General features: G+C 53.7%; 5 protein-coding genes across 5 annotated transcripts; 4 read left to right on the top strand and 1 right to left on the bottom strand.

Annotated features, from left to right (window-relative positions):
- The first annotated feature begins 63 nt into the window (after positions 1-63).
- On the top strand, positions 64-3702 carry CC77DRAFT_1098100 (hypothetical protein). The gene is made up of 7 exons (XM_018529929.1): positions 64-593; positions 646-667; positions 725-821; positions 875-1778; positions 1826-1875; positions 2036-2799; positions 2851-3702. Exons 1-7 carry the CDS (start codon positions 453-455, stop codon positions 3468-3470), a joined length of 2598 nt encoding a protein of 865 aa, XP_018381901.1. The 5' UTR covers positions 64-452; the 3' UTR covers positions 3471-3702.
- CC77DRAFT_377794 (isoflavone reductase family protein) lies at positions 3679-5265 on the bottom strand. Its single transcript, XM_018531425.1, has 4 exons — positions 4977-5265; positions 4450-4885; positions 4357-4383; positions 3679-4296 (listed from the first exon to the last, which is right to left on the bottom strand). The coding sequence occupies exons 1-4, from the start codon at positions 5004-5006 to the stop codon at positions 3782-3784; spliced, it is 1008 nt and encodes a 335-aa protein (XP_018381900.1). The 5' UTR covers positions 5007-5265; the 3' UTR covers positions 3679-3781.
- A 180-nt stretch (positions 5266-5445) lies between these two features.
- Positions 5446-7138, top strand: CC77DRAFT_1023842 (hypothetical protein). The gene is made up of 3 exons (XM_018525744.1): positions 5446-6354; positions 6402-6883; positions 6937-7138. Exons 1-3 carry the CDS (start codon positions 5934-5936, stop codon positions 7036-7038), a joined length of 1005 nt encoding a protein of 334 aa, XP_018381899.1. The 5' UTR covers positions 5446-5933; the 3' UTR covers positions 7039-7138.
- A 637-nt stretch (positions 7139-7775) lies between these two features.
- Positions 7776-10018, top strand: CC77DRAFT_377810 (MFS quinate transporter-like protein QutD). Its single transcript, XM_018531426.1, has 4 exons — positions 7776-8208; positions 8259-8620; positions 8672-9151; positions 9205-10018. Exons 1-4 carry the CDS (start codon positions 8085-8087, stop codon positions 9844-9846), a joined length of 1608 nt encoding a protein of 535 aa, XP_018381898.1. The 5' UTR covers positions 7776-8084; the 3' UTR covers positions 9847-10018.
- Positions 10019-11105: 1087 nt separating this feature from the next.
- Positions 11106-14024, top strand: CC77DRAFT_1077682 (hypothetical protein; the record flags this gene model as incomplete). The annotated part of the gene is made up of 2 exons (XM_018529266.1): positions 11106-13662; positions 13712-14024. 2 exons carry the CDS (start codon positions 11106-11108, stop codon positions 13939-13941), a joined length of 2787 nt encoding a protein of 928 aa, XP_018381897.1. The 3' UTR covers positions 13942-14024.
- Between the last annotated feature and the right edge of the window lie 543 nt (positions 14025-14567).

Below are 14567 nucleotides of genomic sequence, written 5' to 3'. Positions count from 1 at the left end.
GCGCTGGCTGCGAGGACTGATGAGGGGTAAGTTCCAATCCATGGACAGTGGCTCGCCTGCCAGACACGAGTGGCTTTGCGCTCTGCAATCTGTTGTTATATGTGGTGTGGTCCAGCGCTCTGAGAGTTATATTCTCTCGCCTACGAGCCTGCCTACTTGTACACAACATGACGTCGCCATCTTGCCGCTGGGTAGCCCACGGCCTAAAGGCCCGCACCTAATCAGCGCCTTCCTCGACCCGAAAACTACCCAGCAGTCCCATATATGTCGCCGCATAGAGACGTCTGGCACTGCAATGCTCCGTTCCGTCACCACGACACATCTCCCTAGTTCTTCTCTTGTTCCATCAGGCTGATACCGTGTCCGTGCGCGACCTGAGCCAGGTCGCGACGTTGGTGTCTTGCACGTGCTCTCCATCTCCTCTCACAACACCATAACTGCAAGCAGAGGAAATGAACCACAGCCGCTACCCGCCCGAGGGCTCCAACTCCCGGGAGCCAAAGGTGGCTATCCCGAGAATACCTGGCCAGAATTATCAGATCCCGCCGTCTACACGAACCCCTCGAGCCCGCAGCGAAGTCGTGAGCAAAGCCGTAAGTAAAAGCCTTTGACTATTTCGATTGGGCCGGGACTGATTTCCGCTAGTGCACTCAGTGTCGCAAACGAAGTGGGCCTGAACTCTTGTCTACATCTCGCTCAGCTCCGGCTTGCTGACCACACCCAGAGATCAAATGCTCTGGTGCTCGTCCGCGTTGTGACAATTGTGACAAGCACCACCATAGCTGTCATTATGATCTAGAGCGCAAGGACCGCCTCAAAGGGTCTGTCCATGTCATTGCCTATCTGCTCTACCTTTTTGTCTGACAAGTAAAAGAGCGCAGCGTAAATCGCACGCATTGACCGAGCTCTTGCTCGATCTCAGCAGCCAGCTCGACGAGGCGAGCCAGAAAAGGATTGAGGAAACATTGGCATCCTTCGAAGATGACACGCCTCCTCCTCCACCAACTCCTGCGCTATCACGTGGTAAGCGGGCAAGGAGAGCTTCATCATCTCATGCCAATGACGACGCTCGAAGTACCACCTCTGCAGAGGGCGGAGAAGCTCACGTCTCCGCTTCTGTCGGCTCCAACGAAGACCTAGATTTTGTCCAAGAGGACATTTTGCGCACCGAAGACGCAGATAACACGGGCTACATGGGGCGCAACTCGCAAGTCCAATGGCTCCGAGCCCTTGAAAGCAAGATCGAACATCCCGAACGCGAGTCCTCTGATTTGCCATATGGGCCGCCTGGGGCCGAGGGAGATGCTTTCAATCAGCGTGCTAAAGCACTTCGTGGGCGTCAACAGCACGGCGACAACCGGCAATCTCCCGACAACGACCAGTTCCTCGGCTACTACTTCTATCTTGACAAATCCAACATCGACATCGATATTGGTGACCCACATGTCATACCTTCTGCTGATACGGCCGATCGTCTTTTCGAGTACTATAAAGCGGTCGTACATAGCACATTCCCAATCTTAGGTGACATTTTCGAACATCAGCTACACGTGTTTTTCACGAGAAATCAAAATAGTGCTACATTGGTCGTATGTCCAAAGTGGAAAGCTGTTATGAACCTCGTTTTCGCCATCGGTGCACGCTACTCACATCTCATCGGTGCAGAGTGGCGGGCCGACGACCACGACCATCTAGTGTATATGTGGAGAGCAGTGCATCTTTTGCAGCTCCAGTCCATCAATACCTTAGTCGCCCAACCGGATCAGACAACGATACAGGTAGGCTCCTCTTGAAATCATAACGAAAAGCTCTGATATAAATCTAGGCGTTCGGGCTTCTCTCTCTGTACTATCTGACGATTGGACATGTCAGCAGGTACGTCTCGCTACAACCACACAGCAGAACTCACCCTCAAGGTATTCGCCTTTTTTTGTAATAACAAATGACAATGTAACATACAGCGAATACCTTTAGGGTGCGCATCAAGACCCAGTCAGCTATGCGACATGTGCGCGTGCTGACGATGAGGTTATAGAGCTTGGTACATGATCGGTATCGCTATCCGCCATGCACAAGCTGCGGGTCTGCACCTTAGACACGAAGATCCTTCCATGTCTCCTGAGAGGAGGAAGGATCTAGTCCGGATTTGGTGGTCGCTCTATTCGATTGAATGTGTCCTTACTTCAATAACAGGACGTCCTCGCACTGTAAATGCCATAGACTGTACAGTACCGCCACCGGGCGCGAAAGGAACTGAAATGGAGACACCATTACGTGAAACACCGATATCTTCTGCAGTAAGTCGGGTCTCCGAATCTTCTGCCAGTGGAACCGTACCCAATGCGAGTGTGGATCCATTCGATGTAGCCTACGTTAGGCTCGACATTCTTATGGACAAAATCCTGTCTGGTCTATACTCCGCGCAGAAGTCTGCCAAGTCTTGGAAGGCTGCCCAGAAGGGGATCGCTTCACTATCTGACGAATTGGAAGCCTGGGCTTTGCGTTCTCTATCTCGAGGTCCAGCTGCAGCAGCAGCCGCTACGTCAGGGCACGATCTGAGTCGAGAGCAGCTGCTACTGTATCTATACTACCACAACGCTAAGATCTGCATCACTCGGCCCTGTCTATGTCGGCTGGATTTGCGCATAAAGGGGCAGAGCGAAGAGTCGATTCGGTTCAACCAGAAAACCGCGGAGGCCTGCATAGGCGCAGCCTTGGATATCACCTCCATATTGCCAGATCCCCCAAACCCTGCATGGTATTACGAGAACGGTCCGTGGTGGTGTGCTGTCCATATGAGTAAGTCTGTCCGATCCTATAGTAATCGACGTGGCTAATCACTATGCGCAGTCATGCAAGCCCTTACGGTCCTACTTCTTGAGCTGTCGCTGGACGGTGTCCACTTGACGGTCGAAAAATCACATGTCACATCCTGCGTCGACAAGCTTATACGATGGCTAAGTTCGATGAAATCTGTCGACGCAATCAGCGAGAGCGCCTACAATGCTGTGGCTAGAGTGTTGAACAAGCAGAGCAAACAAGAAGCGGCCCATCGGCAACTACCTCAGCCACAGCCGACTGATCAGCATCAACAACAACACGATGCACAAGACACGACCCTAGAGATGCAGCAGCAATATCAGTCGTACAGTCAACCTTTTGCATTGCAACAGTCGGGTGTCATATGGCCAACCGCTGATCCATCCAATAGCAACGACTTTTACTCGCAATCCAACACAGGCAACTTCTACTCCAACGATGTCTCCGGAAGTGAATACCTGAACGATCCTAACGCTGGGTTAATGGACTTCGGCCAGCCACTGAACTTATTCTATGGAAATCCTTACGAGGCGACTTTCGATCAATGGGAATGGGATCCGGCGGCGCTTGAGGACCCCGATCTGGGACAGCAGCGAGGCCCGAGCGGAGATCAAGGCGGTTATCAAGGGCACGGGTACGGTGGTAGCTAATTCGAGTTGTGCGTTGCGTACGTACAGAAGCATAGTGTAAAAGAGATGCGGACATGGGTTGCTTGATAGCGGTCACTCCAAGCGATGAATGGATAGATAGCGGCATTGCTGATCAATCAGCACCAGCAGTCTCACTATACGCCTGTAAAACATAAAAAAGTATACAACATAGTATGCGAAGGCTTTCTCTACGAGATTTAGTTTTGCTCCTAATCCTAATAGATATCATCCCACTTTATTGTCTCCGTCTCTAGCACAGAAATGCTGATGATATCACAAGCCTGAACGACATGCTAACAGCAGTGTACAGTTTAGATGTCGCAAGCCTCCACATTGAACATACCCTGGACAACTTGGCACTCTTTCCCATAGTGCTCCAGCGCATCCCTTACTGCGTCCTCCACCTGCATGGTTTTTACACCAACAACCTCATTCTGGACAACCTGGCCAAGATGTTTCACATCGTCCTCGCCTCCATAGAACTGGTTAGATATCGCTAATCCCTTCACCGCTTTGCCCATTTGCGCTTTTCCCGCTTCTTGCTCACCACCTTCCTTCCAATTCTCCAGCACGACTAATGCATGCCGGTGAATCTTCTCCACATTAACATGCTCAACGCTGAATGACGTATCAAGAAGCTTTTCCAGGGTGCGCAGCAGCATGTTTTGCGTGAGGTGGGGGAAGGGACAGATGAGAATGGGCCGGTTGACGATAGGAAGAGGGTTGCGGAGCATGTTGCCAGCTGCGAGGCCGATTGTTGAAAGGGGGGTCCAGTATAAGGGTTCGTTTCCAGTACCATAGATACGAGCATGCTGGTTGGGTATGTCTGGTACGGGAGGTGAGTTGATTGGACTAGTGAGTTAGATAGATGGATAGGATGACTTACCGAAGCCTGCGGGTCCCTTCATGAGCCCTGTGGTAGATAGGTCAGTATTATTCTTACGAAAAGCAAGGCCTCTATGCCCAGAGGAAAACCTACACATATCGAAAAACGGCCCTCCATTCAAGCTGGACCAAGCCATCTTCTTTTCCCTCCCCAATTCCTCTAGATACTCCCGGATCCTACACTTGGAGCCTACAAAAGCTTCCGGCAATCTTGTAAATTCCTTGCGTGTGATATCTCCAACAAATTCATTGGCGAAGAAGAATTTGACGCCTGCAGCAACCGCAGCGTCGATGACGAGCTTGGATGGTTCGTAGTGCGTAGCACCGCCCGTGACGCAGTTCACTACTGCGTCTTGGCCCTGAAACGCGGCTTGTAGAGAGGAGAAGGAGGTGTAATCTACAGTGCGGTGGGTGATGGCTGTAGAAGGTGGTGTGTAAGACGATGTTGAGCGCGTGATGGCTGTGATGGTAAATCGGGCTCCGTCTTTGAGGAGTTCGGTGATAACGGTGTTGCCCACGTTTCCTCCTGCCTGTTTTTGCGCTAACGTTAACTCTGAACGGCTCGCAGGTCGTCTGGGTACACTGGGATGAAGGATAGTTCAGATAGGTAAGTAGACATACCCCGAGAATTGCTACGTGCTTGAGCTCCATGTTCAATGTTCAGTTTGTGATGAGTGTTTTCCGGGTGTAAGATATGAATTACTGCCAATGAACTTGAATACTACATTATAATGGAACGAGGTGAGCTTATATGCTCACTAAGGATTGAAGTGCTCGCCCATTAGGCGCTCCAACAGAGTTACACGCATACACGCATCTCCTGTTTCGTGAGTTTCTGCTCCTCGCTTGCAGCCAGGCTGAAGTAGGCAGCGCATGTCCATGCCTGCCTTGCTGCCTAACGTACTGGAAGGCGTTCGGTGTGAGTCTGGAAGCTGCATCTGTTTCGACTCGGGAGATGATGGATCGCCGATGCGCCGAGACGACGCTTACATCCTTCGGTCATGATCGGTGGGTTTGAGGTTAGCGTGCTCACGTGATTTGTCGGCGTTTGAACTTTGATATGGTCTTGGGCGTCAGATGCCGAAGATACGGGTTCGGGCTCTTTTCTGACCTGCAAAGCTGAACGAGCCTATGAAAACAACATGTGATTCCGGGGGGAAAGAGTAGATCCTGTATGTGCTCTGGATGTAGTTCTGTTTAGCTGGCAGTGTTTGGTGATTGGGAGCTTTTATTTAACCTGGGAAATGACGATGGCGGGGCAGCCGAGGCCGTGATGGTGGGGTTGCATCATCGCGACGCATGATGTTAGTAGTAACACAGTTCTTAAACGCCTTGAAATAGCAAACTGCCATGCTGTCAATTGAGCGAGGTAAATTACCACGCTTGAAATCTCCATAGTACAAAGCTCGGTCCGAAATAGACCGGTCGGGGCAGTGGATCTGGGCAGCGCGCAATAAAAGGTTACCAAATGCCGCTGCGCTCAAGACAACATTACCCGGCCACTCCTTCTCCTTGACCCCTCCATCCTCTCAAAGTATTCGATTACATCGTCACCACTCTCACAAACATACATTTACCATGTCGCAACGAGCAGCACTTCTCATCGGCAAATTGTCACATGCCCAGAAAGAATGGCAGCAATGTTCAGAGGTAGCCTCGAAGCTGCACGAGTACTCCGATGGCAACCGCGAAGACTTCCTCTCAAAGTGCAAGAGTGGGAAATTCGACGGTGTATACGCCCTTTACCGAAGCAACGACTCGAATCCAATTACCGGAGACTTCAACGCGGAGTTGCTTGATGCTCTGCCTAAGAGTTTGAAGTATGTCTGCCACAACGGCGCGGGATACAACAACATCGACGTCGCGGCCTGCACAGAGAGAGGAATCTCCGTATCAAGCACACCGATAGCGGTTAACGACGCGACTGCAGATGTTGCCATCTGGCTCATGCTGGGCGCGCTCCGAAACATCAAGCAGTCCTACATGGCAGTAAACAATGGTTTGTAAGCTTACCATTCATTGAATCAAAACTGACGCTCCTGGCAGGCAAGTGGCGCGGCAACTTCTCCCTCGGTCACGACCCCAAGAACAAGACACTCGGTATCCTAGGCATGGGTGGCATTGGCTCAGCAGTCGCACATCGCGCAAAAGCATTCGGCATGAAGATACAATACCACAACCGTCACCAGCTACCGGCGAGCGAAGAGAACGGTGCAAAGTACGTGACTTTTGATGAGCTACTCAAGACATCCGATGTCCTCAGCCTGAACTTGGCGCTCAACCCTTCTACCACACACATCATTGGCAAGGAACAATTCAACGCGATGAAGGATGGTGTGATCATTGTGAACACTGCAAGAGGTGCATTGATTGATGAGGCAGCTTTGGTCGACGCGCTGAAGAGCGGCAAGGTCTGGACATGTGGGCTGGATGTGTTTGAGGAGGAGCCGAAGATCCATCCAGGGCTACTGGAATGCGAGAATGCGGTATTGCTGCCTCATGTTGGAACGGCTACATACGAAACCCAGGTAAGCCGCTCTGTCGAGTGAAGTGAGAGTGAGTAAAAGCTAACTATTCCCAGCGCGACATGGAGATACTGGTTTTGGACAACTTGAAGTCGGCTATCAAGAGCGACAAGCTGTTGACGCAAGTACCTGAACAGAAGAGCAAAGCGAACCTATAGTTGATGATTGACGGATCCTACTTCATGATTAGAGACACTTGTATTTCAACCCGAGTAATGAAGAGAATAACAATATCAGCACGCCTGTAGCCTGCCTATCACCCCATGGGTCTACTTTGTTGCACTTGAGTGATCTTTTCGCGACCATCTAGAGTGCTACTGATACTGCTTTTATAACTGTTTTAACGATCGTATGTCGGCTTGTGGAGACCACGGCAAGTAGTGTCGGAGCTGAAGAGCTGGCTTCGGCATATGGATACTTGGTCGCTAGGCCAATGAGAAGCCTATCGCAATTCCAATCGCCTAGCTCCCGTGCGGAGGCAAGATGCGGAGATGAAGAATCTGGGGTCGGTCTTTGAACGGAATGTGGAGAACAAGGCAAACAGCGTGAGTTGAAGGTCGAGTCGGTCTTTGTATTGTAGTGCATCGCATATCCAAGACAATGCCGGCTGCTGTTGTGGTGTTCACATGCACAAAATAAGCTGATGCACAAGGAGCGCTAAGCAAGTGCCTAGCCTGCCACCCGGCATCTTCGCCCCCTGGGCATCCATTTCACACACATTCCTGCAGACGCTGCATCCGCACTGTACAGCCAGCGATTCATTCTGTTTCTTGGCCATGCAAACCTTTGACTCGTCTCCATAGATACTGCAGACGAAGGAAGCATACAAAAGTCTCAACACAATAACGGCGACGGCGTTTGAATGGAGGGATAATTACCATCCGCTATGCCGACCCACTAGCTATGGGGCTCTCCGCCTGTAACTGGCACGTCTGGAGTCCCCACGAACGAATCCCCACGTCATATCCCCGACGTCGCGTTGCACTATGCCGACAGCCAAGGCAACTGGTCGCCTTTTGCCAGCGGGTTTTGGTCGGGGTTCGCTAACTAGGCTCTGCGAGGCAGGATAAACTGACGATATATATTCGGATGTTTGCCGCAATGTTTGGTTGATCGACATCACCGACTTTGAACGTTCGTCGTGTCGCATCACATCGCATTCGCCTGTGCATCTTCTCTGCGACATCTGATCCACGTTGCCATCATGGCGAAGCTCAACATGTCCGAGGTGTGGGCCGACATCAAGACGTATCGTCGAGCCTACCTGCTCACCGCTGTGGCATCCTTTGGTGGAATGCTGTTTGGTTGGGACACAGGTCTCATCGGAGGTGTGTTGCTGCACGTGCATATGAACTGACCGTCGCTAACCGCATTGCAGGTGTCTTGACAATGGATGCATTCCAGCACTCATTCAACCTCGACAAGGAAAGCAAAAACTTTGCCAATCTACAGGGAAACATCGTTTCTGTTCTCCAGGCAGGATGTTTCTTCGGCGCCATGGCCAGTTTCTACGTTTCCGACACCTTTGGCCGTAAATGGGCGCTCATCACGGCGGATATCATCTTCATCATTGGATCTTTGATTCAGACCCTGTGCGGGATTGGTACAACAAGCCTTGCCCAGCTCTACGTTGGACGTGTGATTGGTGGTTTCGGCGTTGGCTTGATTTCAGCCGTCGTCCCCACGTACATTGGAGAAAACGCGCCCAGGGCGATCCGAGGACGCTGCATTGGGTGCATGGTATGTGTTGTCTACACCGCTTGATTGCATCAGTCGACTGACGTGGAGCAGCAACTTTTCAACGTGACTGGTATTTGTCTGTCCTTTTTCGTCAACTACGGCATCTCCCTCGACATTACTAGCCCTACGGACTCGACTAAATGGCGCGTGCCATTTGCCCTGCAGATGCTCCCTGGCGCTTTCCTGCTTGTAGGCATGCTCTTCATGAACGAGTCTCCGCGCTGGCTTGTAGAGAAAAACAAGCTAAGCCAAGCCGCTAAAGCTCTGGCTCATGTCCGCGGCAAGAGCGTCGAAGACCCAGAGGTAACACAGGAGTTGGATGAGATTATCGCAGACTTCAACGGTCACGAGAAGATGCCGATGGTTGCTCAACTCAAGGCTGCCTGCTCGAACAAGAAGATGCTGTACCGCTCGAGCTTTGTTGTCATTCTCATGTTCTGGCAACAGTGGACGGGAACAAACTCGATCAACTACTATGCTCCTCAGATCTTCAAGCAAATTGGCCTTACTGGTCCCTCGTCCGGACTATTCGTAAGTAGAGTGTAAAGAGTGCATGCATGCATCACGAGCTAACCTGCAACTAGGCAACTGGAATTTATGGTATCGTCAAGATCGTCGTGACAGCGATTGGCCTGATGGCATTTACTGAGCAGCTGGGACGCAAATGGTCGTTGATCCTCGGATCGATTGGCCAAGCGTTTGCGATGTACTACATTGGTGTCAACCAAGCAGTCCACCCACCCACAGGCGAACTTGATGGCAACGCAATCTTTGCCATCATCTGCGTCTATCTCTTTGTTGTCTTCTATTCATTCGGCTGGGGCCCGATCCCGTTTGTGCTGGCGTCCGAGTGCAGTCCCAACCACGTGCGGTCTCTGCTCATGGCGGGCTCGCTGATGACGCAATGGCTCTTTAACTTTGTAATCGCAAAGATTACGCCCTTGATGCTGGACAATATTACGTACGGAACGTTTCTTCTGTTCGGGTCGCTATGCATTGTCATGGGTATCTGGACGGTGTTCTGTGTGCCTGAAACCAAGGGGGTGCGGTTGGAGTCTGTGGGAGAGTTGTTCGAGGGCAGCATTATCAGGGGTTGTATTCAGGATACCATCCCAAGCAAGTCGCGGGCGAAGCAGCTCAGACATCATCACGCGACGGACGATGCCGACTCGACCAAAAGCGGCGTTGGCAAGGCTGCGAGGGTGGAGCAGATCGAGGATGTGTAGAGCATCGGAGAGAGGAGGCGAAGGCAAAAAGCAACAGGTGGCCAATGTTCAGAGCTTACGTTGCGGCGCGTCCGGCGGATTAGTACCGCGAGAAGTGTTTCGGTAGCTGAGAAATGCCGAAGTCATGATGTGACGGCTCCGTGTCTATGCCATGTTTCCAGACCAATCGATGGCAACGATCAAACTACAGTGCGCATCAGGATCTGTACGACGTGTTCATACAGCGAAGATCGTGAACGGAACGGGTTGCTTGAGTCGGCCCGCCCAGGGCAGTCGCACCGGACGAGTCACGAGGCCATGGGCAGTCCTGGCGGTCAAGTTGGGTAGCACAGGGCTATCCTGCCTAAGCGGGGTCAGTTGGGCGGCGGAAGGCGTCTGTAGCAGCTAGAGAGAATGCTAGGCAGCGGGGCGACGTTATTGACAGGTCGGAGTGTGCGTGCGGATACCAACGTGCTGACGTGCAAGTGGCAGCAGAGTGAAGCGTGAGTGTGGGAACGTGGTAACTGCTCGGAGCCATGCAGAGAGTTGCATGTAGCTAGGACCTGTTTTAGCTGTTGCTAGTAAATCTCTCCTGCGACTAGCGAAAAAGCCAAAAATGCAGAGCAGCAAGCGGACCCTGTTTCTGAGCCACGAGCCAGGGCTCATGCTAAGTGGCTGCGTGCTGCAGGGTTGCGCGGGTCCAAGCGAGGGCGATGACATAGTGCAATCTGACTCTCTCCACGTAACCTCGAAACCAGGTGGGCGGCTTGATGCGCACGCTCTGTACCCGACCGAATCCTCACCCTCCTCGCTGTCTATCCTTACTGTCCATCTTGAGTCCAGCGCTGCACCCCATCGACGCTCCAACAACTGCTGCCCCGTCGGCCGTTGCTCCTCCCCACCGCACTTGTCCGCCTCATTCGCTGCCTCGCGGTCCCCACCACACAGTCCATAGTATCCTGCTGGGCACACCCTGGGAGCCACCTGCAAATATCACGTTGATTTTACACCGTGCCCTCACCCCCGCCCCCTGTCACCACCGTGGCCAGGGACCTTGGGCGTATCCTGCATCCTACAACCATCGGCCAACCTGTTCGCGCTGCTAGTCGTCGAGCCAACTTGGCTGTGCCCACCGGCTGTCGTCCGGTGTTGAAACGCCCTTATGTACGTCGAGCTGCGACTTTGTTCTGCCTCTTCGCCAGGCCTAATTTCTAATTCCCTTTCGTTTGTGCCATTTGCTCTCTTTCCCAACTTCTGAAACCGACCACTGGGCTGACACGATGTTGGGCAGCGTTCTCCTCCCCACTAAGCCGCCTGGCCTGAGGAAGCACAATACTTATTCTAGCACCGTTGCGCCGCCCCTTCCCCCACGTCGAAACTCCTTGTCCACCACGCCCGCCGCCAAAACTGCCGCCAAATCCGCTCCCCTCCACGTCAAGACCGTCACTCTCTCAGGCGGCATGGACACGCGCTACAACCGCCCCTCGTCCCCGCGAGGGAGCCGCTACTCCAACCCCGCCAGGTCGTCGACAGGCACCTTCTCCGACCCCTACTACTCCTCGTCTTATTCGGGCTATGGCCGTCCCAGCTCGCCACGCTCCAGTGTCGACCGCCTCGGAACTTCCCACACTTCCCACACATCCCACCACACGCCCTACTACACGCCCACCACCTCGCACACCTCGCACTCTACCACCGCCAAATACGACTCGTACACGGGACGCCCGCGACGCAACACCAACGATTTATCCCGCCCCAACGTGAGTACCAGTGCCTTGCCGCAGACCTCGCTGCCCCTCCGCACACCCTACTCGTCACACACTCATACCGACCGCCCACGGAGCCCCCTGACCCCTTCCTACGCCAAAGGGCCCGATACATACATCACTCCAGGCGCTTCATCACGAGGCCACAAGAAGGTCTACAGCGTTGACGACACCAGCCATTTGACTAAGCTCGTAGCTGAGGTCCAGCCTTCTTCCCACCACCACCGGGACCATGCAGACCGGGGCTACAGTCTCACAAGTGGCGGCCGCAGCTACCATGACAGCAGCAAGCCCCCCTCGCGCCTTACCGACCTGAGCAACAGTGATGGCTACTCCTACACCGACCCAGCGAGCATGTACCGCGACACAGAGCCAGCCTGGCGAAGGCCACGTGCTGGTAGCTTGGAACGTAGCTCTCGCCCCACCAGCATGATCTCAGATCGCCCCGCTCGTGCCTCTACCCGCGAACTCGGCCCTCCCCCATCTACTCGTGGCTTCGATAAGATCAACAGCATTCCGCGCCCTCACGGCAGGTCATCGTCCATCGAGAGGGCACGCGACATCCCCAAGTACGATCCCTACCCAGACACAAGCCTTGGACGATCCTCTTCCACTCGCAATTCTCGCACCCCTGCTGCTATCCACCAAGAGCCCCGTCGAGACACCTATCGCGACGACTACGATCGCCAGAGCCGCGGTGTCGAGAACAAGCGCCACAGCACTGCCTTTGAGGACCGTGAGGTGACTACCCGTGGCTTCGGCATTGCACCAGGCCCCCCAACCCTTGCACACGATCATCATGCTTTGGACCGACAGCCTCTATACCCCCCGGCCGAGCCTCCTCGACCCAGGCCACAGGAGCCCAGCAGCCATTACTACCAGCCAGAGCGCGCTGAGGCACGCATGCCCGATCCTCGCGCCTCTCGTGACAGGGATATCGGTGCACCCCAGGATTATGACAAGCGTCCTCGTGAGCGTGAGCGTGAGCGTGAAAGCCGATCTGAGGAGAAAGGTAGCTTTGTGCAGACTGCGGCTGGCGCAGTGGCTGGTGTGGCAGCTACTCTGGCCGGCGCTGGTTACATAAAGAACCGCGACAAGGACCGTGGTAGTGACCGAGACTCCTCAGGGGAGCGAGAGCGTGAGCGCCGGAAGGAATACGATGAGCGTGACCGGCGAGACCGGCCTGACGAGCGACGGGAGAGAAAGTCTGAAGGTCGTCGCAACTCCCTCCAGCCACAGCAACCACCGCCAGCTGCTGTCCCAGTCCCCGTTCCTGCCCCAGCTCCAGCTCCAGCACAGATCGCAGCTCCCGACTATCCTCCCATCGAGCCCGAGCGCAAGCCCCGCGAACGTCGATACGAAGACGACGACAGGGAGAAGGTACCCGCGGTACCGTCTCGCAAGCCACCTTCTTCTGAGGGTAGCGGCGATGAGCGACCGCGTCACTATGTCGACCGCGATGCCGACCGCCGGAGGGAACCAGCACCCCAGGAAGCTACTCTGGACCCCGACGAGGAATACCGACGACGCGTCCAACAAGAAGCAGAACGTGCTAGCCGAAGTACTCGGGACAGAGATAGCGACTCTGACCGCGAGAAGAGCCGAAGGAGCAAGAAGGATGAGCGTGACAGGTCTCGAGGCCCTGAAGACCGCTCTCGCGCATCTCCTCCCAGAGATCGCCCCATGAGCGTCTACGATGGTGGCATGGTACAGGAGCCTGAGACGCTTGACAGGGAATCTACAAGTAAGAGCGTACAGATCGTCGAACCTCCCAAGGAACCTGTTGCGCCTGTTAAGGGAATCCTTCGCAAGCCTACTGAAAAGTTCCCTGAGGACCCTGAGCCCATCCGCGAGGGAGTTGCACCACACAAGGACGCTCTAAAGGGCAAGGACATTCCCGTCGGAGCCCGATGGACTAGGATTGATCGCCGCCTCGTCAACCCTGAAGCCCTAGAGCAAGCCAAGGAACGTTTTGAGGAGCGAATGGACTGCGTCATTGTCCTGCGTGTCTTGACCAAGGAAGAAATTCAGAAGCTCGCTGATCGTACCAAGAAGATTCGCGAGAGCAGAGGTAAGTCTACATGAAGTTCTGTCCATGAACCATAATAACAAGGCTGTAGAAGAGGAGTACGATCATGACCGACGCGATCGAGACGACCGTGACAGGCGAAGCCACCGCTCCAAGGACGATAGGGATGACGAAGACCGCGACAGCGACCGAGACCGAGACCGTCGTCACCATGACCGTGAGCGACGTCGCCGCTATGACGACGAGAGCGACTACGACGACCGCGAGCGAGAGCGTGAACGCGACAGGCCCAGGAAAGTTGAGATCGACGACGGAAGGTGATTACAATGAGTGGCTGGGCGCATGACGTCGCATGTTGTTGGTCAATACGAGAATCGGGCGCATGCGCTTATGATGATGGAGCTGTAGAGAAGAATGACTTCCACGGGACCAATAGGCCATGTCCTAAGAGAAGTAACAAGGATGACGAAGTCATCGCACATGGTGTCAGACCTCACCTATCGAAACCCCAAAAAGAAACACAGCAAAGAGCACGTTGGCACATTCTTTGCCCATCCGAAGAGCACAGGCCTCGATCCTTCGCTCCGGCGTTGCTCTTTGAGATATCACCACCGAAGTCGCAGTGCGCCGGAGTACGATATCCTGCATTCTCCCCTTTCTTCGGCGCAAGGCGTTGATAGCACCATATACAAAAAGTCGGATTCGCAGAGTACTGGATTGGTTATGAAAGTACGTGGCACTCTTTTGACGATAGACTTGTGGCGCTTGGGCGGGCGTTGATGGAAGTTCGTTCATGTCTTTCGTTACGCATAGCGAGGTAGTAGCATGGTATGGCGTGTCAAGAGCGAAGGACAGACCTTCTTTTTGTACAATATTTTTATTCACTTCTTCATGTGAAAACACTTATGGGAATGGCAAAGCTTCAAATGACTATTTCAAAACGTTGG

The sequence above is a fragment of the Alternaria alternata genome (assembly GCF_001642055.1).
Source record: "Alternaria alternata strain SRC1lrK2f unplaced genomic scaffold CC77scaffold_21, whole genome shotgun sequence".
Lineage (NCBI taxonomy): Eukaryota > Fungi > Ascomycota > Dothideomycetes > Pleosporales > Pleosporaceae > Alternaria > Alternaria alternata.
Note: the sequence above shows the minus strand (reverse complement) of the source record. Positions and strands in the feature narration are given on the sequence as shown.